Raw genomic sequence first — 26,420 nt, 5'->3', positions numbered from 1 at the left:
AAACCAGCCTGAAGCCATCGCCACCCCAGGCTGCCCCCTTGCCTCCCCCAGGCTTTGCTGCCTGACCGGCTTGGGAGCCAGAGCCACAATCATCAGCCTGGTTGCTAGGGGGAAAAAAACCCCCAAAATTAAAAAAAAAAAAACCACAAACCCTGTTGCCTTTCTATGGGGCAGCGATACCCAGCAGGACGGCGGAAAAACGGAACGGCGGCAGCAGCCTCGGTGACCAAGTGTAACCCGCCATCGCGAGCCGGTCCAAAACCTTACACCCCTCCCAAGGAGCGCCGGTGCCGCCGTGCTGCGGGGAGGAGACACTGGCCAGCAGAGGATTTACTAATAAAACACGAAAAAAAACCTAAAGAGAAGCAAACCCAGCCCCCTCCTCACCCCCAAAGCTACACGGAAAACCGCACCCCAGCTCTGGATGCCTTGGCACTCTTCCTGGCGGCTGGCCCCGCTCCCAGGGCCGAGCTAATCAGAGCGGCGGGCGGTGTCACCCGTCACTTGCCGTGAGCAGCTGGGCGCACGTTGCCTAGTTTGGATCCGGCCGCTGCGCCCCGCTCCGCCCCGGGCGGCTTCAGGGAAAGGACGGGAAGGGCGGGCAGCGGGGATGAGCGCCCGGCGATGCTCCCGGCACAGGGGCGGCCCAGCAAGGGGGGGATATGAAATCCGGGGCGGGGGATTTAAGGCAAACAAGAGCCGAGGCGTTTGTTCCCACCCGCAGCGGCCGCCTCTGGGCATCACATAACCAAATCCTTGAAGGATGGGGATCCTGGCTTTCCCCTGTCATGTTATCTTTCACTATCATCCCACCGAGATCGGGCAAAGGCAGTAAGTCCAGCGTCACTTGCCCCTTCCAAGATCTCCAGGAGCTCTTAAAACCAGTGACACGGCAGGACCGACTTGTTGTGGAGAGATCAGCCTGCTCCAGTTTGTACTGGTACCCACCGAGATAGACCAGCTCAGCCTTTCCCCATGGGCTCTCACAACTCATTGAGTCACAGTTTTGTTGGTTTTTTTTGAACAGTTGGACTCGATGACCTTAAAGGTCTTTTCCAACCTTAATGATTCTATGATTTTTTTTTTTTTTTTTAAATGGTACTTTATGTGTAGGGTCAATAGGTCAATAAATATCTAAGAAGTGGTTAACCAGTTGTTAGCATCCAACTTCTCAATGCCCCTAGCTATCTTGAAGGATGTTTTCTGACCCGCTATCAACACCTTGCCCGGCCTCCAGACACGCAGAGCACTTCAGACGCAGTGTTACGCAAGGGCAAGAGGCAAGCAGCATTTTAGTTTTTCAACTACAAACAAAGCAAATAAACGCATATTAGACCATAAGCCTCGCTCAGATGAAGAGCAAATATTTTCCTTTATAGTCACGAAAGCCTGAAACTACCCTGCTCCAGCTATCTCCATCCCTGACACCGCCTGGCCTGTACAGCGCTGAAGCAGTTAACTTGCCATTTGCTGGAGCGTCGGGTCCGCAGCCAAAATGGAAGTGCCAAAAGCCAAGACTGCAACAAGTGGTTAGGGGATCAGATGGTTTGCGAGCCGTGCTGAGGAAAAGCCCACAAACAAGAGCTCGTTTAATGCCCTCCCCAGCCAGCCCACAAGACAACTCGTCGGCTGCAGTGCCAAAGTGCCGCCGGCGCGGTCCCGCTCGCAGGAAACCCCAACCCCAGGAGCTCCCGGGATGGGTGAGGGGGGGGGGGGAACGGTTGCCTGCGCCCGCGGGGGCTGCAAGAGCGGCTGCCTGCGGCCGTCCGGCTGCAGGGGAAGCTGAGAGCAAGGACCGCTCCTCGCCTCCTGCTCCCCTGCATGGCCGGACCCTTTCCTTCCCAGCTCTCCCCTTCGCCGGCAGCAGTGGGGCCCGGAGGAAGCCCGATCCGGGAACAAGAGCTGCAACCAAGAGACCTGAGCGTCAGCTCGCCGTGGTGAAAACCTGCCTTATTTCTGAGGAGAGATTAAGCCCTGCAGCAGGCTGAAGGCAGATAAGCATCACGCCTGGGACCCCGGTAGCTGCCCTGCTCCCCACATCCTCCTTCTCCCACTTCCCCATTGCCGTCAAATCCCACGCACCGACCGGCTGTGTTAATTATTCTTCCTCTCCTGTAACACACAGACGCCCTGGGAAAACAGCCTTTACAAAACAGCTTTACCTTTGGGGCAGGGGAAAGGACAGAGAGAGAAACCAGGAGACACCAAAGCGCCGCTTTCCCACTCCCCCTCCTCACCACGGACAAACCCCCGGGCGCAAGCTTTCCTCCTCCGACAGTTTTTATTGCTTCCCGCTGTCCTGCAGCGCCGCGGCAAAGCCTGGCCGGCCTTTAAAAGCCTCCTGACAGATCCCGGGACCAGCGCCCCGCGCCAGACACCAAAAAGTGGTTTGCAAGGGGTGGAGGGGGGAAAAAAAACCCAAAACAGCTCTGGAGGCCAACCCCAGAGAGGTTCCCGCTCCCAAAGCGGGAACATCGTGTGCATGTGTATGTTGGATGCCGGAGGAGAAAAAGGAGGGAGTATCGGTTGTGGAGGGGGAAAAAAAAGGGGGGAAAAAAAAGGAAAAGCAAAAAAGAAATCCCAGCCTTCAGACTCCAGAGGGCTGGCTGGGAGAGGCAGCAGCTGAAAGAAACGCTCTGCTGTTATTACTGCATGGAAATTACCGCCGCCAGAAGGAATCCAGGCCGATCTGTTGCTGAATATAACTTTAAAAAGACAGCCAGCATCAAATCATGGGCCGTTCATGAGCGTCAGAAAGCCAGCACGGTGGTGGGACCCGCGGTCCGTTCCCCATCGCCTTCTAAATAGGTTGAGGACAGAGACAAAACAAAAAGGGGTGGAAGAGCAAAAGATGCCCAACAGGCGGGAGGGGAGGACTCGGCCCCCGCGCTCCAGGTCCCCCAGGTTTTGGGAGAAATGTGTTAACTAGGGAGACATCAGCCTTTGGCCCCCAGAAGGAAGGAGACGTTCGGGTTGGTTCCTGGAAAGAGTTTAACTTCTTAAGAGTTCCCTTTTCTTTTTTTTCAAATTGAAAACCTACAAAGGGGAAATGCTGTAAATACAGGAGGGGGGAGAGAGCAAGAGAGGAAACCCCCGCGCTCTTTACAGCAGGAGCATCTCCTGGCGGCAGGCGCAGCTCAGGCACGCCGTTTCACGGGCAAGCAGGGAAAACCACAGGAAAACCCTTTCCAGAAGGTAACGGCAGCTACGGGCGAGAACAGGACATCGGATCAGACGGGTCCTCGCGCTCCAAGCCAGCCTGGCCGCCAGCCCCTCCTGCAAGCTGCTCCCCCTCGTCTGCGAGGGATTGTTGGAGAATAGGGCAAAAATAGGGGTTTTCAGCTTCCAGCAAGCCCAGCACGCTGTCAAATTAATAAAAATCACGCTCAGCTTAACCGTAACGCAGAGAGGCTCCACCTGCCCCTCCCGGAGAACTTGAGTCACGAGCTCGCCCACTTCACTCTCCACTGCCAGCTGCCCGGCTACTTTTACATCCCTTTGGATAGGAAACGAGACACGCTTCCGAGAAGTCCCCCCTCTTCCCAAACGTGCTCCGGGGGGGGGCCGGGGGGACCGCAGCAGAGAATGGCACCGGAGAAAACCCGCTACGCCGCGGCATCTTTTTGCGCTTTTAGCCGCTGTGACTTTGGATCCTGCGCTTTGATTGGCACGGCGGGGGATATTTTGGGGAGCACCGGGGGGAGCGGGAGGTATTTTTAGTCCAACCTCCTTGCTGCTCACCCAGAACTTTCCGCCCTGCTTTTGGGCACGCCGCGGTCCACCCTGGGACATGACGCCCACACCAGCACCCCCAGACCTACTTACCGACGTAGAAGGTGTTGGGGGCCTGCTTGTCCCCCAGCTGCAGGTAGAGGATATTCGTCGTCTGCGAGTCATGCCGGAGCCACAGGGCCACTCCCAGGATGATGCCTCCGGCCAGCTGGGGAGAAAGCAGAGGGAAGCAGGCGTTACCCGCTGCTCCGGCCGCGCCGGACCCGGAGCGGCAGCTTTCAGGTGGGAGCAGGAGGTTTGCATTTCATCTTTCTGCAAGTTCTTGTTTACTCCTTTCACGAACAAGAACATCCTTCCTAACCGTCGTCCCGCCCCTCCGACATGCTTTGCGTCCCATGCCACCTGAGCCAAACGATCCTCCCTGCTTTCGGAGAAGACCCCTGGTTCTGGGGATGTGCAAAGCCCTTTCCAGGTCCCGCAGGTGATTTCCTTCCTAAAAGCTGTTTTCTTACTCTATTAAAATGGAAGGCTCAGCCTTACCCAAGAAGCACGAGACGTGCGCCTGAGGCTTTGGGGAGAGCTTTTCAACAGAAGTCAGGATCAGCCCTTCTCCCACCGGGCTGTTATCACCCCATTTCATTTCCCTGAGCTGCACAAACAGGGTTTTGTTTGATCTGCTGGGTGGGAAGGATGGTGAGACTGTGGCTCAGAAAGCGGGGGGACCGTCAGTTTTTCCCTCTGCCTCCCGTCTCACGTGCACATCACTTCCCACCCAGGGTCAGGCTTCCTAATCTGAGCAGCCCTGGTGGGACAGAGCTTTCTGCACCCCCAAAAGCTGCCTCGGGGGAGGCTTGTCCAACCAACACGACACCAAAAGGCAGTAAAACCGCTAGGAACAGAGAGCAAGAGCGGAGACATCGTGGCTTTGAACCGCCGCCGCACCCACTCACAGGGGGTCCAAAACGCCTCCAACCCCCCCCCCAAAACACACTCCTCACGATGCCCACACCTTGCCATGTAGCGCAGTGTTCAGGAGCACACAGATGACTAAGAAACCACACTCGGTGGGACTTGGTAACGTTTCCAGCAGCATCTTTGTGTTATAGCCCATTACTCCCCTCCCCACGGGTCTCGGGGATGTCCCACATCAGGAGGGGAGAGACAAGGATTCCCACCAGCTGCCCTCACAGCACGGCTTTGACTAATATCTAGTCTTCTTCCACGATGTCCTGTGAGCGCAGGAACCCCTGCGACCACCACGTCCACTGCTCGGTTCACCGCCCGTTTAATTTCATAACGCGATAGAAAAAGAGAAACGGTAACGCCGGTCCCGGCGGGTGGGCTGTGAGCTGGGACCGCGCTCTCCCGCTCCTCCGGCGTCTGCGCAGGCAGACACGCGGGGCGAGGGTAAAAACATGCTTCGGACACAGGAGGTGTTCTGCGTACGGAGCATCAACCCAGCTTACCACTGGAATATTTATGTCCAAATAACGGGAAGTTTTATGACCGACTGCCTCGCTGTTTTCTCTTCCAGGGAGGAGCAGGGAATGGCAGCGGAGGACGGGAGCGGATCGGGAGCACCGCAGCGGGGAAGGTGTCACCGCCAGGAACTCGAGCCAGAGCATTTCCAGCAGGATTCACTGTGTTCTCCGTGACACCCCCCCTGCCATTTAAAACCATGAGAGGGAGGGGAAAAGAAATACACATCTAAAAAAAACCCAAACCCTTAAGAATTCAACATCACTTCTACGAAAGGCTGGAAGTGCCTGTTCAAATGCCGATTTAATTTTGAGTGTCCTAAATCCTCGAAGCCATTCACCTTAAAAAAGGGAAGATAACTACCAAAGAGTACAGAAGTACGGACTCTTTTTTTCCAAAGAGTCCGAGTCAGGTCAGCTACAGGCATGAGAGGTATCATGAAGGTCACATTAAAAAAAAGTAGAGTTTGTTCAGTAAAAGTGCAAAGTCCCCAGTTGTGCAAGCGCAGCAGAGCCCCAGTGAACGCACGAGGACTGGGATCTGCATGGCAGGCTGTTGGCGGGGGTCCGGCTTTGCCCCTCGGGAGGTCAATTGATGGTTTTTCCTCCTTGTTCATTTTTGCAAATCCCAGCCAAGAGATTTTTACAGGGGTGCCGTCGAAGCTGGGGCAAAACCACACAATTTGGGCAAAACTCATGGGGCAAGCTGACCTCAGGGCTTTTCCTCTTACTGGAGGGAGAAAAATCCCCACCAGCTCTCTGGAGAGGGAGGGAAGATTTTACAAGCCTTTCCCCAATTTGCCACCAAAATAATCGGCTTTTAACGCTTCTCCCACAGCAACCAACGCAACTGCCCCGCCGGCACGGTCCCTCATCCCTCTCGACTTGGGACAGCCCGAGATTCTCTAAACACTGGCTATGGAGAAAAGTCACGAAAGCCGGTCCGTGCTCAAATCCAGCTCCAAATAAGGCAGCTCGTGACTTTGCAGAAAGTTACCCAAATCCAGCCTGGCAAGGCTCGTTCGTTGTCTGAAGGCATAATGAAGCCTGTGTTTATCCTCTTGAGAGAAGGAGAAGGTCCCCAAATTAATCAGTGCCACTCTTAAATTAAAGGTCTCTCGGTGGCTCCCAGGGGAGAAGAGACCCGGAGGAAGATCGGGGTTTCTGTGCTGGCTGGGAGAGGTGAAGGGAAGACTGCAGCCCTTTTTGGTTTGGTTTTCCCTCTGCAAGGAAACCTTGCTCTGCCCTGGCAGACCATGCTCAGCAGCACCCATCCCAGCGAGGCTGGGGTGACACCAGTGCGAGCAGCGGCAACTGCTGCCCAATCAAATTTGCCCCAAAACGCCCGACACAGAACCGAAAGCAGGCTACAAGCTATCCTCAAAATATTTCTTATCATTTGGGAGCGTCAGCTGAAGGGATAGAGCCTCTTCCGACCCATCAATCCCGCCCCAGCGGCGAGGTCCAGCTGAACCACCTCCAGATGTTCCCGGTGCCAGCCCGAACGCGCCCCAGGAACACCCCGCGTCCTCCCTCCCGCACCGCCTGACTCCATCTGCTTTTTCAACAGAGCACAGAGGACCTCCGAATGGAAGTTATAATCCACCAGCAGCTGGATTTCTTAAGAGAAAGCAACGTTCACTTACTAATGAAAACAAGGTTTAGGCCACGGTGAGTAACTTTTTCCATGAAAACCATACATCCTTCCCCCACCAAGAAGTGCAGAACGTAATTAAGGCATCTTTCTTCCCAAAGGAAAGAAGATGAGGGAGAAAACCTCATCAGCTCGCCACAGTAACCCTGCCTTCCACTGCACCTTGCTTGGGATAATCTCATTTTTAACACAACAACTTGTTCCAGATAGCAGCTCGCTATTTTCTTCCCTCCCCATCCTACAATCGCTGCTGTTGGCCGACACGAGAGCCAGAAGAGCTCCCACCACCGACGGCAGCATCACGCTGGTCTCCAGGCTGTGTATCCTCCTATATTAAATATCCCTTTTTTTTTTCTTCCTCCCCTGTTAGGTATCCACGATCTCCCGCAGGTCACCTCATCGCTCTGCGCTCGCCCGGCTAGTCAGACAGACACGGCTCGGAGGCTGCGGCCGTCACTCCTTGCAGACACACCCCGAGTGCCCAGCACAGCTCTCCATTTCAATTTTTGGGGACTGCTTTAACGAAAGCGATAATCTAAAAGCCGCAGTGCTGGCCCTGAGGAAGTTGCATCGCTCTTAGATCTGCCTTCCCCAAGCCGACCTCCCCAGCCAGCCCTGCCCTGCCGGCACGAAGGCGCTTGCAGAGGTGGATGCTGCTGAAAAAAGTAACTGCTCGAACTCCAACTCAGAGCATCCAGATTATTTTCCAGCATTTTAAGTACTACTAACTTTCTTGGCTACTTTTACAGCCCTGCACTTTCCTTTGCTCTGAAGCATTTTAAGTTCTTATTCTGCTGTCTTCCCCTACCTGCGCCTTTGTTTAAATTAAAAAAAAAAAACAAAAAACAACCCCACAGACATACCCCCCCAAATCCCAAAAGAAAACAACCCCTTGATGAAAACAACACCTTCTCCATCATCCCTGCCCCTTCAAAACTCCACCCCCAGCCTAGCGGGGCACCCAGTCCCCCGCCCAGGATCCCCACTGCATCGCTAGACCCCGGAGACGGCCCCGAGCAGCCTCCCGGCACGGCAGAGGTGGCGCGGCAGGCTCCAGCGTTTCCTCTTTACCGCTATTTTCCAGCTTCCAGAGATTTATTGCTTCTTCCACAGCCAGCCAGACTTTTCCAGCTGGATCCTGCCTGCCCAAGGCTTGCTTTTCGCAGGGACGCCATTCCCGCTTGGCACGGCGGGGGGAAGCTCCCATCGGATGCTGCCAAGGGGAGGGAAAAGGCAGCCCCCCAGCCCCCCGGGAGGTGATGGGGTGGTACCCCACGTGATGGGGTATCGCCGTCTGAGCAGCACGATGGTGGCGGGTGCGCAGCCCCGGCTTGCTGCCCCATCACATAGTGGGGCTCCCTCCTGGATTCAGCCTCACCAACCAACATGCCGTTCACCCTAAAATTTCTCAGATCCAGCTGTGGGGCAAGGGAACAAGCCCATCTTTCACAACTTAGTCACTCCGCCCCTCTGCAAGAAATTCCCGTGATTTAGAGGTGCAAGGAACAGCCCTGTTCCCCCGCTTTAATGCGGGGCACCCCATATCCGAGCTGCCCCCGCCTTCGCCTGCTGCTCCCCAGACATTCACGTATGCCAGGACGTGCATCACCCCCCCGGTCCCTTCCGCTGCTCCCAGCCTTCTTCCTCCTGCTCCCTTCCCTCTGCCCCTCTCCAAAACAGGTTTCCTGGCGGGGAGGAGGAGGAGGAGGAGGAGGAGGAGGAGGAGGAGGAAGAAGTCGTCCTGGCTCTAGGGCGGCTTGCCAGGCATGTCAAAGCGAAGCAGACATCCTGCGGCTCAAGCCGGCGGAGAGGGAAGCGGAGGTGCCAGCAGTTTCACAATGCTGTATTTTTAGCAGCGCCGCTTCCCGTGGCCGGTCCTGCCACCGGGACGCTGCTTCCCAACCCGCCCGAGCCCGAGGGCCGGGAGAAGCTCCCGCCTTGCTGCAAAAACGCCGGCGGCGGAGCCCGCGCCGCGATGCCCGTGAAATAGCACAGTCACTTATAGGAAGCAGGATGCTGCCAAGAAAGCTTAATGGATTTTAGCTGGTTTACGATTCAGGTAGATGATTATAGAGATTTTTAACAGGTTTTCAGGCTGCACAGGCTTCCCTTACACCAACTGGAAGCTGAGCCCTTTGGGGGGGCAGCACCCGGACCCCACTCAGGGAGCCCAACCAGGGCTCCCCATGGCTCCTCTCCAACACAGCCCGCAAAGCAGCCGAGATGGAGTAAAACTGAATCCCCCCCCTTTTAGGCATGGGGAAGCGGGGTGCAGAAGGACGAAATGGCTTGCCAAGGCTGAAGCATCTTGCTACGCAAGAAGCCCCTCGCACGGCCAGGAATGAGTTGCTAATTTGGGGTTGAATGCTTTGCTCCCAGGTCATTTGTGGGTCTCCGGGTGGAGCAGCAGATATCGTATTCTCCAATACATGCCGTGTAAATAATGAAACATCATTTTGTCGCCACACCTAGCGCGAGGAGGGAAAAAAAAAAGCGAGAAGCTAGACATTGATAACTTGATGGAAATTACCTTCGGAAGGGCAATACAAGCCCTTGCAAGACGCGTGCTCGGCTCTTCCAGGCTTTGCACTACCACCTGGAGGCAGGCGGGAGAGGAGCACGACCTTGGCGGCAGACGCACAGGAGCCTGCCCGCACCCCGCGCCTCGCGTCCTGGAAAGCGGAAGATGAATTTCTACTGCAAATGGACGTGCCCTGGGGAAGCGCTGAAAGGGCTCGGGGTGCTGAGAGCTGAACGGCGGCCCACGAACCCGGGGACTTCGGTTTGACGCTGCGACGGTCTTCGCGTTACGATGGCGGGACTTAACGCCAAAAATTCGCTTGAAATTTTAAGGTGAGAAGCGTTACAGATCGCCCCCGCGCTGCTCGTCGGGGTGGACTGTGGGATGCCCTGGAGCATCAACACGTCAGGATCCCCGCAAGACTTTTTTGGGTGGGGTGTAAGCAGGGGAAGTGACTTAAATCAGACAAATGCGGTGGCAGTGTGACAGCCACACAACATAAAAGCTTTCCCACCGAGCTCGGCGCAGGCACTCCCAAACCGCAGCGACAGAGAGGACTCTTCTTGGAAAGCGCAGGCGAGGTCTTTCCGCTGCCTTCCGCGGCGATCGCGCTCGACGGCCGCCAAAGGTCGGGCTGAGAGCTTGCAGGCCTGCCCAGGAATTGCAGAAAGGGCGTTTGCGAGGAGGCCGGTGCTCTGCAGGCAGGGGGAGGAAGGCAGCCTGCAGCCCGAGCTCCGCACCCAGCGGCGGCTATTAATAGAGCCGCCGGCCGGGGTGAAATTCTCCACTGGTGCCTATAGTTACCAGCCCCACAACACTGCAGGGCTTTTCAAAACAAGCTCCAGAGGAACACTCCCGGAGGAGCAGCATGCCAGAGGCCAAATAAAGCTTGATGGATGGGAGGAGAGAGGGAATCCGGCATCAAAATCCAGGAGCGGGATCCTCCGACGGGGAGCACCGAGTCCGCAAGCTGCTCCCCGCCTGCCGCAGCCTGATCCCCACTGCGGATAAAAGTATCACTGTACATTGACATCTACCAGCAGGGCTTAATCGCCCTCGGCGGAGAAGAAAACAATTTCAGATATTGCTTTAAAATTAATTTGGCCCCATCCATAAGCATTTAATTACAATGGTAATACAACTGCTTTCCCTTTTTAAAATACAGTGAAAGGCACTTGCACAGCACAGGATCAAAGCGTTTCTCAAGGCATCGTATGTGGGTTAATGCTCTTGCAGGAGATAAGCGTTACGGTGGTTGATAGAAGAATAACCTCAGGAAAACAGAGCAATCCCCCCTCCAGCCACCAGCGATGCTCCCCCCCTTGCGACTGCAGCCCAGCCCGTTAACCGAAATCGGGTACCCCCACGGGGCAGGGCACCGGTCTCTTCGAAAGACCTGCTTAAATAACCTTCTGCACTTCAGAAGAGGTTGCGTAGGCGATGGTAGGACTGTGTTCACTTGACAGAGAGCCCAGAGAGCCATCAGCAGGAAAACTTGGGTCCAGGTACTGAGCCTACTAAGGAAACTTCTCCCTTGCCCTTCAAAGACAGGCATTAAATAGCTGCAGGGTCAAACACGCGTGGAAATACGCTTGCCTGTACATCGTCCCAGGATACCAACGTGGCGGAAGAAGATGCTGGGCCAGCATCAGATCCTCGCTGCTCGCAAGGCTCTCTGCGATGCCCAGGGAGACCGATAACCAAACCAGACCCCGCGCTCCGCAGCGGAGCAGCCTGCTCGCCGCTACCGCTAACAGCATTTCGGCAGCGCTCCGTGCAAGCCCGCACCCGAAACAAAACGCGAGCTGCTTTGTGAGTCCAGGGAGTTGTTTCAAACCTTGCTTCAGAGCTGCGCGCCGCATGAACCACCAGCTCTTCCATTCTCCGTTTAAACCTGTGCATAGCGGTACCCAGCCGCCCTCCTCGTCACATCGAGAGGGTCAGGAGGCGGCCGGCAGAGTTGTCACCGTGGGACCACCACCACAGAGAGCTGCCACCTCCTTCCACCGTCACCTCTCATCACCAACGCCAAAGATCTTCCTGCACGCTTTGTGGACTCCAGGGGAGAGCCGACGGATTTTTTAGCGTTGCACATGAAAATACTCGACTCCTCCACCCCTTCCCTTCCGATCACCACCGTCAAGACAGACTTTCACTTCCACCTTCCCTCTGCTCTTGCCCTTCCTCCCCTTTGCACCCCGACTGCACCACATCCCCTCAACACAAGCAAGAGAAAAGAGTTACGCAGTGCCTGGAAAATGCCATCAGGAGCAAGCTCTTCCTTTTAATTAGACACCTCTCTGTTAGGGCAGTCGGCGGTGCTTTAGACCTGGAAGGCTGCCACGGGCTGTATTAGCTAATAAGCTGGGCGATCCTTCTCCGAGCAAGCCGATTTCTCCTTGGTTATGTTTAATTACATTTTAAAATAGCTCTCTGGCTTCCTTTGGCCTCTCCAGGGACTCTTTGCAGCGGTGGTCAGTTCAGCCCCACGCGTTGAGCTCCGCTATCGCATTCAGATAATTCAGGAGAGCAGTCGAAGCCCGGCCGTCTACTGGGAGCGGGATGGAGAAGCAGCTCCACCCAGCAAACCCACCCCGTAACGGGTACCACCAACGCTCCCTCTCGCAGGGCAGGGAAGCAGAGCATCGCCTCGCCACCGGCCACACGAAGGTTTCAGGACAAGTTTGCAGCACAGAAAAGCTTTTCTCTTACCAGCCCTGTGTTTTACTAATCGGGTGAGATCCCGAGGTGCTGCCCACGGCCACCCCCACTGCTTCAGTCAGCGGATCCCGCTGTGAAACACGCAGGGACCATTTCTTTCCCGGGATGGGCACCCGTTTGTATGCGCGGTCCGTGCAGCGGCTGCTGCTCCCACCTCGAGAGCCACCTCGGACCGAGCAGGTAACCCCAGCAAGCCTGCCATTTCTTTTCAAAAATGCATGCACAAAGGAAAAACGACCCCAAAAATAAAATAAAACATCTCAGGCAGAGAGGGCTGCCGAGGCGCCCTGGGGAGCTGGCAGCGGGGCCGCCTTTTGCTTTTCAACACAGCGGCTTTGTGAAATTCCCCCTGCGCTGCCAGGGGAAGGAAGGGGGGGGGGAAGCCAGAGGGGTGTCAGTTTATTTACACTCTGGCAGGACAGCCGGACTACTTAAAAAAGTTATCAGAGTTTCTTTCTTATTTGTTAACACTGTTAAGGCTGAGAATTGCTTCCTCTCAGGCACTGGAGCAAGCTCTGTGCAGCACGATGTGGCGTCTGCCAAACTTTGGGCTCTGCCTCCTGCTTCTTTTCATCAACAGCACCCAACCTCAGCTGGGCGCAAGGCAAATGATAAGCAAATGAGCGCGAGGAGCCCAGCAGCCCTTGCATGCTAACCAGCTGGCAGGACCACAGGGCTGCGAGTGCCCCATCTCGCACCTCCCTGGGGTCAGAGCGGGGGTCCTGAGACGGCCACCCTGCAGCACGGGTGCTCAGCGCCATGTCCGGCCTTTAAATGCCACCCCGTAAAAAGGACCTTTGCGCTACGGTGGTGACCAAGGCATCCCTCCCCAGCTGGGGATGCAAGGTTGGCTGCTAACTGTGTTCGCTTGGTGGTAAACCTAAAATTCCCCTTGACTACTGGTTTAAAAAACAACACAAAAGGGCTCGAAAACCGTAAGACCTGGTGTTCAACCACCCTTCAGCTGGCCAGCCTCACAGAAAGCATCGTTAATTCTAACGAAGCCCAGGCTCCCCATCCGCACAGGAGGTGGTTGAGGGGACTGGCCGCGGGTGAGCCCAGCGCTGGGAGGTGTTTTGGGGAGCCGGGGGGTCCCAGCTCACAGGCAGCCCTCCTCGGGTGGAGCTGGGGCATCTCCCCGCAGCGCTCACAGGGAGCGGGAGTCAGGGGTAGGGCAAGGCACCAGAATTCCTAACAGGGAAATTAAACGGATTGGCTATTCCTCTTGGAAGCAAAATGCCCATTTATAAAAGATAAGCTGCGTTGCAAATGCACACTGGGGCAAGCGAGCAATCTTGCTCAGGAGCGGTGGCTGTGCAGAGCCCCCCGCATCCTTCCTGCCGCCCAGGAGACCCTTCCTCCCTCGCATCCACACCCGGCGGCTTCAGCGACAAGAATGGCAGGAAATTGGGACCAGAAGGGAAGAAAAAGCCTCGGGATAAGCGTGATAACTCGGAAGGAACAACACTTCAGAGAAAAGCCTACCCGCCTCCGTCCTGCCATTTTAAGGGTGGAGGAAGAGGTTTAAAAAAAAAAAAAAAATCCCCCAGGACTGTCCCGCATTCATCTTGCAGCTGGCAACGCATCAGGTATCAATTAACACCGCTGTCGTCAGAGCTCGTCATCTTTCCCTCGGTCAGTGTTATACCCAGAAACAAGGCGAAGAGGCCTGAAATCAGGCCGGATTTGGCGGCGCTCGCTCCTACGCAGCAGTAAGCCCTACACCTCCCAGAGGTGGGGACCCCCCAAAAGCTTCACCGTGCACCCCCGGGGAGAAGGCGGCAGGCGGAGGCTCCAGCCGGGCCGAGCAGCTCCCGCTGCCGAGGCAGGGTTTGCTCTGGAAGGTATCGCTCCCCTCCCCGCCCCTCCTTGCTGCAAGCAAACATTAAGAAAACCCCCAAATTCCTCGTCAACAGAGCGGGGTGTCAGACAAGGGCCGCATCCTGACTATGCAGCCAGCGCTCAGCAAGCGGTGCCTTGCCTCCGCGGGGTGGGGCTGGGCTTGCTTGTGAGAAAAACAGCATTTTGGGGAATGGAAAATAGGCTATTTGGAAAATAAAAAAGGCAGCCTGCTTGCCGGGTACAGGAGCGGGGAGAGAGCGTTTCTTGCCACGCCAGCCCCTCGCTGCCGGAGGGTGTTTGTAACCGGGACAAACCCGGTTTGCAGGGAAAGCGGGATACGCCGCTTTTTGCTAAATTAGCCGCACGTCTGGATGGATTATTTCATGAGAAACTTTCGCAGGAAAGGCAACCTCTCCAGCCTGGCTAAAATTTACATCCTAAAATAACTTCCCAGCCGGCGGAGGCAGCGGTCCCCAGCTCGGGCACGACCCAAACGCGGGGCGTCCAGGCCGGCTCCCGAGGCGGTGCCGGGGCCGTCGAGCCCCGTTCGCTCCCTGCCAGCTCCCGGGGCGGGGGGAGCGACACCAGCCCCCATCGCCCATCTGCTTTTTGAACACCCGCTCCTCTCCGGCTCCTCTGCGGCTGGACCAGCGCCTCTCCTCCCTCCCCTGGCAGCATCCCTCCCGCCCGCCCCGGCTGGCTGAGAAACGCCGCTTTCCCCAGCGCAGCCCCCCCAGCAAGGGGGGAGGGGGGAGCCGCAGCCCTCGGAGGGGCCACTGACACCCCCCCCCGCCCTTCCGCTCGGAAAGGATGCGTGTAAACACAGCTCTCTACATATATCGATGTTTAGGAAAAAAAAAAAAAAAAAAAAAAAAAAAAGCCTGTGCAAATAAATAAATGCATGCATAAAGAAAAGCAAAGGATAAGCAGACCCCCACCCCCCGTAAAAAAAGCAACCCCTAAGGCACATCCCAGCCAGCGAGTCTTAATTCCAGGCGCGGGGGGGGAAGGAGGTTAAAACCCGGCGCGGGCAGACGAGCCATATTGGAGCCCCGTTATTAAAAGCGCGGGGGTGGCTCAGCCCCCCCAGCCCCCCGGGGCTCACCCAGAAGATGAAGTTGAAGACGAAGAGGAGGTATTTGATGCACTTGGTGCAGCCTTCCACCCCCATGGCGGCGCGGGCGAGGCGGGCGGCGGCGGCGGCTCCCCTCAATCTCTGCTGCCGGGCTGGGGCGGCGGCGGCGCGGGCGGAGAGAACCCGCCCCGCCCCCCGCGCCGAGCGCCCCGCCCACGGACACGCCCCCCGGACACGCCCCGCCCCACCGCCCGCTCCGGGGACGGGGGGTCGGCGCACCCCGCCCCCCGCCCCTTCCCGAAACCTGGGGCCGTCGGCTTTTTTTCTCCTTTTTTCTTTTTTTTTTCCTGTTTTCCTTTTTCTCCCCCTCCCCTTTTTTGCTTTTTTCTTTTTCTTTTTTCCTTCCCCCTCTTTTTCATTTTTTCCTTTCTCCGTTTTTCCCTGTTTTTTCCTATTATCTTCCCCCCTTTCTTGCTTTTTTCTTTTCTCTTCCCACCCTTTTTCTTTTTTTCTTTTTTCTTTTTCCTTTTTTCATCTCTCTTCCCCCTTTCTTCCTTTTTTCTTTTCTCTCCCCTCCTGTTTTCCTTTTTTTTTCTTTTTCTTTTTTTCCTTTCTCTTCCCCCTTTTTTACTTTTTTCTTTTCTCTTCCCCTCCTTTTTTCTTTTCTCTTTCCTCCTTTTTTCTTTTTTTCCTTTTTCCTTTTTTCCTTTTTGTGTGTTTTTATTTGTTTGTTTTCCCCTTTTTCTCCTCTTTTTCCCACCTGGGGCAGCTCACAACAAAGAGTTTCCTACACACAAGTGGCAGCCATGGTGGCGGGTGTTGGGGGGCTGTAGCACCACCACCTCCTAAATCTGACCATCATCACTTAAACCTCACTGTCATCCCCTAAACCTCACCAGGCAGCCCGAGCTGCACGGAAAAACTGCTGTGAATGGGTGCAGGGTGCAGCAAGATTTGTATTTCTATATACAAAAGTTTTAGGGTGCATCCATAAAGGGACGCCCCTCCCCCCCCCCCCAAAAAAAAAAAGAGAAAAGGATTTTTACATTAAAACTCACAGTTTGAAATTCAGAGAAGCATTTCCTCATTCGTTTCCCCCTCCTATTTTACCCTAAACTCTGATCTGCCAAACACTTTTTGCCTAAGCTTGTGGCTTTATTACCGCAGGCAATTGTATCAAGTCCCGTAGAACCACCCAGGATGTTTTCCCTCGGTTGCTGGGTCGCACGTGCATCTGGGGGGCTTCAGGGCTGCCCACCAAAGAGATCTGGGTCACACGTGTCAGCACTTCAAGTAAGCCTCACATTACGGCTTAGGAATTTTAGTTAAATTTTCATTAAAAAAACCCAACGCTGTGCAACAGAAGCACGATGAAATTTCCCAGTCTTTTGGCTGAAACCCGCTTTGGCCCACTTGCTCATCCCTAGAAATCTAAATTGCTCTCACCCCACATTATGCTTCCAGCACGCTCATTCCCTTCTGCTGGGGGCCGGACAGTGAGTCACATAACCAGAGCGTAAGGGGACTTCTGGTCAAGGCCGCAGCCAGCAGCTCCAGCAACGGTCGGGACCTTACCGTGCGAAATGTGAACTCGCCTGCAGCGACGTACGTGGAAACCTGGGCTCTTTCCTCTAGCAAAAGCATATTTTCACATGGAGTCTTCCCTGCCATGCATCCCGTAAGCAGGAATGCGCTGTGAGGTAAGCACGTATTTCCTACACGTGTATGCTGAAAATGAGTTAACTTGTTCCAAAATCATCCTGTTGCCCTCAGGGATGAGTTGGTCCAGGGCTCCATCCTGTTCATCAAACCCTTCTTTGCCCCTCAGTAACAGCCCCCGGAGCTCCGGGGATGAATAGAAGTTGGCCCCGTTCCCCAATTACTTATGCTGGGTACGTCCCCAATTGCAGGCTTGCCATGGATGCATAAACCCTTTGTCTCTAAGCCACATTCACTCATCCAGCCTTACCAATGAAGCCGGAGGTTCACGGGGCTATTTATGCATGTAACTGCTATCCCAAATTATCAGTACGACCCATCTGGTTACGGCAATAGCTGTAATCCTGCGTGGCTCCTGCTCATCAACCCAAAGAATAACGGCAAGATCCCGAAGCTGCTCACTTGCTACATCATAGCATCCCACAACAGCTTTTTTTCTGCACCTTCATCCTTGCCAGCTAAAAATAGCAAAGATACCCCCCCACCCCAACCAAACGGAGAGAGGAGGCTACATGAACCGAGGAGCCTCTCGTGCCCTTAGGTGGCTGCTTCCAGAAAACCTCTCGGATGCACTGCTTGGAGAGTCTGTGCGAGGGAGAGGAAGGAACCAGCTGCAAACCGGTAAGGCCTTCAGCCACAGCGGCCCCGCCAGCTACGAAGGAAAACGACTCTCAAATCAACTTTTGTGCACTGGAGAGCGGGCAAGCCCAGCTGCAATCACTGCCACAAAGTTGGCATTGAAACTACTTCTAGGGAGCTGGGGATTGCTTTTTTTTTCTGTTGTCCCTGTTGCTTTTCTTTTCTTGCTTTCTGCTTTTTTTTTTCCTCTTCTGTTGGGAAGTGAAAAAAAAAAATGGAAAAAGAGAAATGAATCTTTTCAGTCTCGTTTCTGGGACCTTCCCTCAGGCTGTGTTGGAGCCACGCGCTGCCCAGGGCTCAGGTACAGACGTGGCCCTGGCAGGGGAGCGGGGGCACAGCCCCACCATCTCCTGCATCGAGTAGCTCCCAGTTACAGTCAAAACTGGGTTCGCTCACCTGGCCGTACCGACAAAGTCCTGTCCAAAACGTGGAAGTGGAAAAGGATGTCAAGCTTTGTCCAAATATTTTTTGTTTGTTTTTTTTTTTAGGCAGCTCAGCTGTGTACATTTGAAAACTTTGACCTTAAGGTACAGGAAGAAAACCACCACGGTGGCACAAGAGAACATATACTGTTTCCCAAGATTACGTGTGATTTCAGATGTATATTCATTTGTCATGCTGTACTACTTGCTATACAGTCCATAAAGTACCAGAACTGCATTTCAAAGACTCTCAGCGGCTTTATCAGCTCTTTATAAAATGCTGCTGTATAAATAAGTAAAACTAATTTGCACAAATTCAGTTCATGTATCGGTGTCACATGCCGGTATCGAGTGTAAGCGCTATGAATAGGGCTGATGACTTCCCTCTTCAGGAGGATGGGCTCCGTTCGAGTGCTCAGCAGCACGCCATGCTAATGCACAGGCGTTTACAGAGCAGCCAGCTGCAGGCAGGTCTGTGAAGAAGCTGCCTACCTCCTGAGCCTTGCACCGCTGAAAGAAAAAAGTAAATTCTAAAAAAGTAAAAAAAAAAAAAAAAAAGCAGCCCCCAAACCCCAAATAAAAAATTCCCCCTGCTCCCGAGCGGCCATTTGAATTTGCTTTCGCAATTGGGTTTTGCCGGCGGAGTGAAGCAGCGGAGAGCGGAGGCCCTTGCAGTGTTTTAACTCTGTCTGCTGGGCTTGGGTTGTTGTTGGTTTTTTTTGTGAACCTGTTTATAAAAGTCAGTGTCATGCTTGTGGGTTTTGGCATAGCTGACATCTCTGGGTATGACTCACCAGGGGCCGTTAGAGCAGATGCGGCTTGAGCTGCCTCCCAGCCCCGGTTTAGCCGGCAGTCCCTTACCAGCAGCACTCGGCGAGCCCAATCCCCGCCACTTCGAGCCTGCTTCTCCCAGGGAGATGCCCACCTGCCTTCCAGCAGCTCCAACTTAAAAAAAAAAACCTTGTGTTTTATCAAAAGCGATGGAGAGGGATGAAGGGAGAGGGCAGATCCGCGTCCTCCTCACCTCGTACCCGTGCCTGGAGAGCTGGCGACCAGGGTGTGAAACGATTAGCACCAAGGCTGGCTCTAAACACCTAACACCCAGGGGCTCCAGGAGATTTGGGAGAGCAGATGGGAGTCCCTCGTCCGCCGGGGACGGCGGGATGGCCGCTGACGTGGTAGTCTGGCTGCATGGCTTGGGTTTGCGTGGCAATGCCCCTGCCCTCCTCACAGCCAGCGCAAAAGTGATGGACACACCGTGGGAATAAACTGCGCGTCATTTTGCGGGTGAGGTCCGAGTTAGCTTTTAACCACCGCATCTTATTTTCTGTGGAAAATATGACAGAAATAGCCTGGATTTCCAATTTACCTGTGGTGATAAAAAAACCAACAGCAGCATCACCAAAAATCTTTGAATAGGACATTTTGGAGATGCATGAAAAGAAGCTCAGAAATTCATCCTGCGGGAGGCTAATAGTCCCAGAGCGCGTAAGAATAACTGCCTAGGCAGCCAGCACCCCGCAATACTGTTTTTCAAGGCAGGGACTGAGCAAGGGCAAGCTGCAGGGCACGGACTGGCCTACGGCAGCGGGAAGGTAGAGCTCCATCTCCTCGGGAGAGGCTCGCCTGCACCCCTGGGGAGCCAGCCAACGCCTTCATTTTGAGTAGAAAAAATAATATTACGAATCTCATCCACGTCTCTAAGGGGACATCTCCAGAATATCTTGTTTGTGGGTGCTGCTCATCCAAAAATCCCTGTGCCCGGCTCTGCAAATCCAGCTGAAGCACCGTGATAGCCCGGGGGGGGGTCACGTTTGCCTCGCAGCCTTTCGGGGGGAGGCGGCAAGCAGAGACCTGTAGCTGCGCCTGAAGTTTCTGTTTCTAATAAACTCAACAAATGGTTCCCGTCTGCGTGGTCTGTCTCTCTGCCATCTTTAAATATTTATGTCAACGTATCTATGGTGATGGGTCAGGTTATATAAAGAGGAGGAGGACGGGGGGGCGGTGGGGAAGGACAGCATCGGCTCCCGCTGGAGCTACGGCAGAGGGAGAGCAAACCCAAGCGGGTTTCCCCATCCAGCCCAGACCCTCCTTCTTCTCAGCTCAGGCTCTGCTGCTCGCGAGCCCGGAAAGCGAACGTTCATTTTTCTTAGGGCATCAGAGAGGGCCGAGCCGCAGCTGGGCTTAGCTGCGCTTTGCGAGATGCCATGTGGGAGAGCAAGAGCCCAGCCCATCGATGCAGAGACCGTCTATTGTATAATCAATGTATAATTCATTAGTAGGTGAATAAAGACTGGAATAGCTTATTGCTGATGTAACGGGGCTAAAAAGCAAGCCAGCACGTCCGTGAGCAAGCTGGTGCACCCGGGGGTTAAACAAGAGCACTTAGTGATGCTGAGGGGAGAGAGGGGGGATTTTGCCCTGGGATAACATAAACAGCCCAGCTAGCCGGCTGCCAGCGACTCCAGGGAGAGCGACGTGGGGATACGCATCTTCCCGGCAAAAATGCTGGGAAGGACCTTTCCTTTTCGCTTGCTGGAGCCTAAGGGAATAGCATCTGGTAGACAGGAGGGTATTAGCTGTGGGTGGGCACCTCTGGGCTCGGCTGGAAGTATTTCTCCCAAGATGTGCCGATTCTTCGCAAGCTGAGAGGCCGCCCTGTATCTCTTCCAGATAAAGAGATGTTTGGGTTTTTTTTCCTCACGACCCTCCTGGCAGGGGGAGATATGCAGATTGCCTCCTGGCATCAATTTGTTTGACGGACCCCCAAAACGCCGGGTGACTAAAGATAGCAATGGATTTGTGCTGGGGGTGAGAGGGAGGGCACGGCGGGGAGTGGGGCAGCCTCCCTGGCAGGCTGGCAACCGCTCGTGGGTTTGGTGGCTACGGCTGAAAGCTGCAAAACATGCACCACGTCTGTTTTTCCAAAACAGTCTCCGAGGCTGCTCCGGTGCTTCCCCTCCCCGCTCCCGCTCTCTCCCCCACCATCCCACCCATGCTACGTCTCCCAGCGGACAGGGTTGATGCTCGCTGCCGGCTGCTCAGCCTCCCAGGAGAGGAACTACACAGTGAAGAAAAAAAATCCCTTTTCACCCCAATATAGCATTTTACTAAAAGAGAGAACTGCAACGATGCTTCATTGGAGACTTACAGGGCGTGTGTGATCCGACCGTGTATTCGGAGCAGCTGCTGACCTTACCTGCCTTCAGCTGTGCTGGCAGAGATCTCCTGCGTGGAGCATCTACCACCTCTGGCTGCATTTCTAGAGGAGAATTCCAGCCAGCTGCTTTTGCAAACGCATTGCTTCTGCACCTGGTTAAAAAAAAATATGTCTATCAACTCTTCAAAAAATATTTCTTATGTCTGCAGCTTGGAAATGCAGCTTTACCTTGGCAGGAGATGGCTTCCTTATCACCCCCACGCTGCAAAGGTCCACCCAGATTTGCCAACTTACGCGGCTTCGGAAGGACTTGCTCAGCAGTATCTCCTTTAGGAGCTTGCTGCAGGCACGAACCAGAGTTGCACAGCGAAGGGGCTGTTGCGTGAGGAAGTTATATTTTGACGGTAGTGGGAACTGGCAGACGCCCAGTCAATAGGGCAGGAAATAGCAAAACGTTTTGGAGCCCAGCCAGCGCACCACGAGGCTGAAAGATTCCCACTCTCCTCACCACCGAATCCCTCTAGAGAGTCAGTAAATCGCTTAACCTGTGCTTTTCACAACTGCTCTGACCTCCTCAGGTTTTTTTCCGGGTACTGAAAAACCCAATTTGCAGAAGCCCTAAGCGTCCTCGGCTGCTGTGCAAAGCTGCGCCCTGCTCACCTGCAGTTCTGCATGAGAAGTACATTGAAAAAGCAGCATCTGCTGCCCTCGGAGCAGGCGCTGGGAAAGCTCTCCTGGCTCGTAAGCAAGGAGAGGTGGCTGGGCCACCCACGGGCACGCGGTGAGCCCCACGGAAAGCCTCAGGGGAAATTAATGCTCACGCAGGCAGAGCAGGACCTGAGCGGGACGGGGGCAACGAAGGATGGAGAGCAGCACAAAAGGCTTCCTGCCGCTGCCACGGTTGATGCTCCCCAGCCCCGTAGGTAATCACCTGGCCTTAGGTTGCTCCCTCTTCCCGTGTCCTCACACAGAGCTGGGGGTTTGTCTAAAATAAAAGGAAAAGGGTAACGCGTGAGCACAAGCTAATGCATACCCATCGAGAGGCCAAACTGCAATTGCCCAGGTGACCTTAGCGGAACTAATTGATAATTGCTGGAGCTTAATTGACAATTGATTGGAGCCAATTCACAATTAAATATTTAACTTTGCATCTTTGGTCTTTCTTTAATTTTTTTTTTTTTTTTTTGCTCTTGCCTATGCCTACATAAATAGGGATTTCTTTCCTACCGGAGCTGGAGTGCTGACATGCTTATAACAGCCAGCTTCTACTTGTGCAAGCCCTGGGAAGGCTCAGCGGGTCTGCAGGTGTTTCCTAGCCTGGCTGCTGGCTTTGCATCCCCATTACTCAACTCCATGCTCTTATCCCAGCAAAATCTCTCTCTTGCTCTTCTCCACACTGGGTAACTCTTGGCAGTGCTTACAAATAGGTTCCTGGGGTTTTGCTCTGGTTGCACAAGAGCTGTAATTTGCCCATAGCGAGCAGCAAATTAGGGACTGGTAAGTGCAAGCACATTGACTGCAGGACAGGGACTTTTTGTTGGCACAGGTGTTAAAAAAACCCGCTCGCCACCTGCCCGCCTCGCAGCTTCCAGCCAGCCCTGGGTGCTGCCATTTACGACGGCGAACAAAATGGTAACGCTGCACTTTTCTGCAACAAGTTTCTAAAAACCGAGGAGTCGAAGGTATCCCCTTTCCTGCTCCTGAAAATGGCAACGGGGTGGCATCGCAGGGCGGCAGGAGCCCCTGCTGCTACACACAGCACGAGCTCTGGCAGAAGAGCGTGTCCGGCCGGGTGCTGCTCTGCCAGCCGCTCGTTAAAGGTGCTGCTCCTTGCAGGGGAACTCCAGCCACGGGTGAAATGGGAATAAAGATCACAAGATGGCCAGCACATACATACAGAACAGAGTTTGCTTTTTTTTTTATTATAGTTTGTTTGTTTGTTAAATTTTTCGTAGCAAGAAAATTTACCTAAACCCCATGGTTGGCTCTTAGAGGAAGAAAGGGAACTCCCAGTTCCCTAGGACAAGAAATCACACGCTTCCAGTCTGCTGCTTATTGGGAAGAAGAAACGACGACTCTCCAGGTGCATTATCCCCTTGTGAGATGGTTTGGTGCAGGTCGTGTTCTCATCCCTGCCGTAAGCATCAGAAATCATTACAGAGGTGTGAAAACAGCAGCTACGCACACGCACACCTCCATGGCCAGTGCTGGGAAGGTGCCTGCTCCTTCTGGTGAGGTTTCCGTGATCACAAGTGATTCAAGGGAAAGGAGAGCAGGAGGAGGGGGATACGGTAGCCATATATATGCTACTCCTGTCCATAATCATCCCTTCTTCATTAAAAATTGACCCGGGAAGGAGGAGCACCTAAAGCTTTAGCAGTCCTGGTGGTGAAGCTTTAACAGAGATCTTTTCTACCAGCTGACGAGGCTTGAGCAGGTGACCCACACCCATAGCATAGACCCCACCGACGGGCTCCATCTCCAATGTTTTTTGGTATGGCAGAACATCATCAGTTGTCCAGCCAACACAGAGCGGTGGGCAAGACCTGACTACCTAGTGTTTAAAAAAGTGAAACCGTAGAGATTTCTTTCATAGAAATACTCCGGTCTTTATTGCTTAAACGCGTCCTTAAGCTTTTTTTCCTGCCCCTGCTTGCATTACTCCTCGCGAGGTACCTGCCTGCCGCCCCGGCAGCTGGCCGAGGGTCGGATGAGGCTGATGAGCGGCTGCTTTTCCTCTAAAGGACCCACGCCATCGCCTCCCTCTTGGGTGCTAAGGCACGCTGCTGGGACAGGCGAGCACCAGCTGCCCGGGGAATATCTCTTCCCAGCACTGACAGAATTACCGAGGGCTCTCCATGACGCAAACCCCCGAGCAACGCAGGCAGCCTCATGCACGGCAGAAAAAGAGAAGGAATGAGGGCCTGTTGCAAGAAATTCATCTTTATTGAAGCAACCATGAATCACGTGAGCTGCCAGCTGGCCTGAGGAATAACAATAGCAGTGGTCTGGACAATAGCAGCTGGAGCTCACAAGGGAGATGTCTCTGTCCAGAGCGTGATATACTTAATAGGACATATATATATATATATATATATATATATATATATATATATAGTGAATCCTTCCCCACTGCTAGAAGTGGGTGTGTTGGCAAGTGCATATCACCACTAAATCCCTGCTAGACCGAGGTGCGTCGGTGACTGCCAGGAGGTAGCTTGAGTAATACTCGGGAGCAGTTTGGACTTGATCCTGCTGCCAGTGAAGTCAACGGTGAAGCTCCGCTGGTTCCAAGGGAGCGGGAGGAGGAGCGATGGCCCTTCCCCCACCCCCCCTTGCAATTCTTTCCAACGCAAGAGATTTGCGGCCACGTTAAAATGCTAACCAGGCGCTGTAGGCTGTTCTGCTGTTCTTGTAGGTGTAGCAGCCCCTGCTTGAGGGCCAGGACCTGTCCTGAACATCAGCACGAGGGTTTCCGCGTTTATCTCAGTAAACAATTGCTACTTACTGTTTTTCATGGCTAAAAGCCACACGAAGGAGAGGGATGAAAGCTGTTGTTGGTTCAACAGACATTTCACATATAGTTTTCCAGCAGGTTTTCCAGCAGGTGCTAAATCTATTGCAATGATGGGTTTTCAGCACAGAAGCGGCTCTGCCTCCTTGCAATGAGGGCAAAGCACGCCAGGGAGTTTGAGCTAGATTAAGAGCTGAGTTCTTCAGTTGATAGAGGCTTTTAAAATTTGTTTATTATTGATAAGGTGATGTAAAGAGGACGTGGAGTTGGACATTGTATTGTTTGACCTGGCTGGAGATCAGTCCTGTTCTCTTACAGATTTAAACTTCAGTCCTGCATGTATGTGTAATATCAAAGTCCTCTCGTATTGCACAGCAGCGGGTGGGTTAGTGAAGCTAGATAAACACAGAGCTAAGGCTGGAAGTCGGACAAGCCTCTGTGAAATCTGTGGCATCAAGCTCTAGGAGGTTGACTAGATCCTAAGAATTAAAAAATGATGGTGTATTGCATTAGCAAGGAGGAATAACAGAGGGATATGTCCTTATGCTGGTCATTTGTTTCAAAGCTCATGCACCGCTTTCGGATTTTTTTTCCGATCTCTACCAAAAGCTCTGTAGATCTGGTAATATTTGAAAACAGGGGAAAAACAATCGACAGTCGTTGGATGCCTACATGCTCGAGCAGGATCAGAAACGTGCCCAAAGTCAATCATCACGAGCGTCCAGGCTAGGAGAGCGCATTCCCCATCAGCGATGACACACTTGATGTCCATATATTTGCCGATAGCACAAGATCGGTCCCGGGCTGTGATCCAAAGCCATCTTCCTAGAAACATTGCATCTTTGGGGGTCACAGGGAACTGCTCAGATGCCAGCGCAAGAGAAGTTTGGTTTAATGCTGTGATTTTTGCTGGGCTTTTCTCTCTATTTTTGTCCTAAGGGGCTCTTTGAGTCCTGCTTGGGGAGCTACAGCCTGTCCGTCCCCCGGCGAGGCGATCTGCATCTCCGAGCCCAGGTGCGCGTCTCCGTACTTGTCCGTTTTTGGCGAAGGTGTGGGACTGCTCCTCGCAGAGCATCGTCCGCTCTGACCGGCTTGGAAACGCACGACAGCTAGTAGTGCGGGATGGGGAAACGCGAGACACGCGTCCCACCGCCTGCGCCCACGCAACGCCTTCCCGGGGGACTCTGTGGGTGACCTCAGACACCTTCCCGCGCCCAGAGCTGGCTCTACCTGGTAGGGACGCCCGGGCGGCGGGTTTCTACCTCTCTCGCAGGATGTATTTGCCTTTCCGGTCCAGGTTGCTGCTGAAGTGGATGGAGAACCAGAGGAATGAAGTCAGGATCATCCCGTAAACCTAAAAGGAAATGAATGAGACAGGCACGCAATTAAATGCCGAACTGATTATGATGCTCCACCTGTGCAAATAAGTGATCGTAAGTATTGCCTGTTAGTCCACTTGGCACTGCTGAATTTATGTATCAGGATGTCACATTTTTCTTAAGAGAGCTGTTTTCCAGTAAAATGGTGAAGACCAATTCCAACATGGGAGGAAAAAAAACCCAAACCAACACATGGTTAAAGCATCTGATTGGAATTAGCACAGTACGGCTCAAACCCGGTCCTAAAAGTACCAAGAAATGAGATGAAACCAGGAAATTCAGATTTCAAATCCCTGCCACAAAACGTTCCTCTATGCGAACAAACATATCTCTCTCATAATAAAAGCCTTTTGTAAGGATAACATAGGGAGAAAAAAAAAAACAAACCTATGTATTGTTTGGAGTAAAAAAACCCAACCAAACAAAAAAAACCCCCAACAAAACGCAAACCCCACCCCATGCACGTGCACGGTTGTGATATTCTGCCGGGTATGTCACACGTTGGGATTTACACAGGCAAGGTATCAAAGGAAAGGCTGCTGTGGGAAGGATAACAAGGGCTGT

The 26,420-nt window shown here is 53.7% G+C and overlaps 2 protein-coding genes across 2 annotated transcripts in view; both read right to left on the bottom strand.

Moving 5' to 3' along the window:
* The window catches only part of CD81 (CD81 molecule), a 38,933-nt gene extending 19,920 nt beyond the window's left edge, over positions 1–19,013 (bottom strand). Inside the window, exons 1-2 of the mRNA XM_075163023.1 lie at positions 15,054–19,013; positions 3,826–3,940 (exon numbers count right to left, since the gene is read on the bottom strand). Of these exons, the coding sequence (XP_075019124.1) occupies positions 3,826–3,940; positions 15,054–15,119 (181 nt within the window). The 5' untranslated portion in view covers positions 15,120–19,013. The remainder of the gene's footprint in view (positions 1–3,825; positions 3,941–15,053) is intronic.
* Positions 19,014–23,890: 4,877 nt separating this feature from the next.
* TSPAN32 (tetraspanin 32) overlaps positions 23,891–26,420 on the bottom strand; it is a 32,658-nt gene continuing 30,128 nt past the window's right edge. The window contains exon 8 of the mRNA XM_075163022.1: positions 23,891–25,831. Coding sequence (XP_075019123.1) covers positions 25,736–25,831 — 96 coding nt within the window. The 3' untranslated portion in view covers positions 23,891–25,735. The remainder of the gene's footprint in view (positions 25,832–26,420) is intronic.

This window comes from Calonectris borealis, chromosome 14, assembly GCF_964195595.1.
Source record: "Calonectris borealis chromosome 14, bCalBor7.hap1.2, whole genome shotgun sequence".
In the NCBI taxonomy this organism is placed as follows: Eukaryota; Metazoa; Chordata; class Aves; order Procellariiformes; family Procellariidae; genus Calonectris; species Calonectris borealis.
This window is presented reverse-complemented; position numbering and strand designations above follow the sequence as displayed.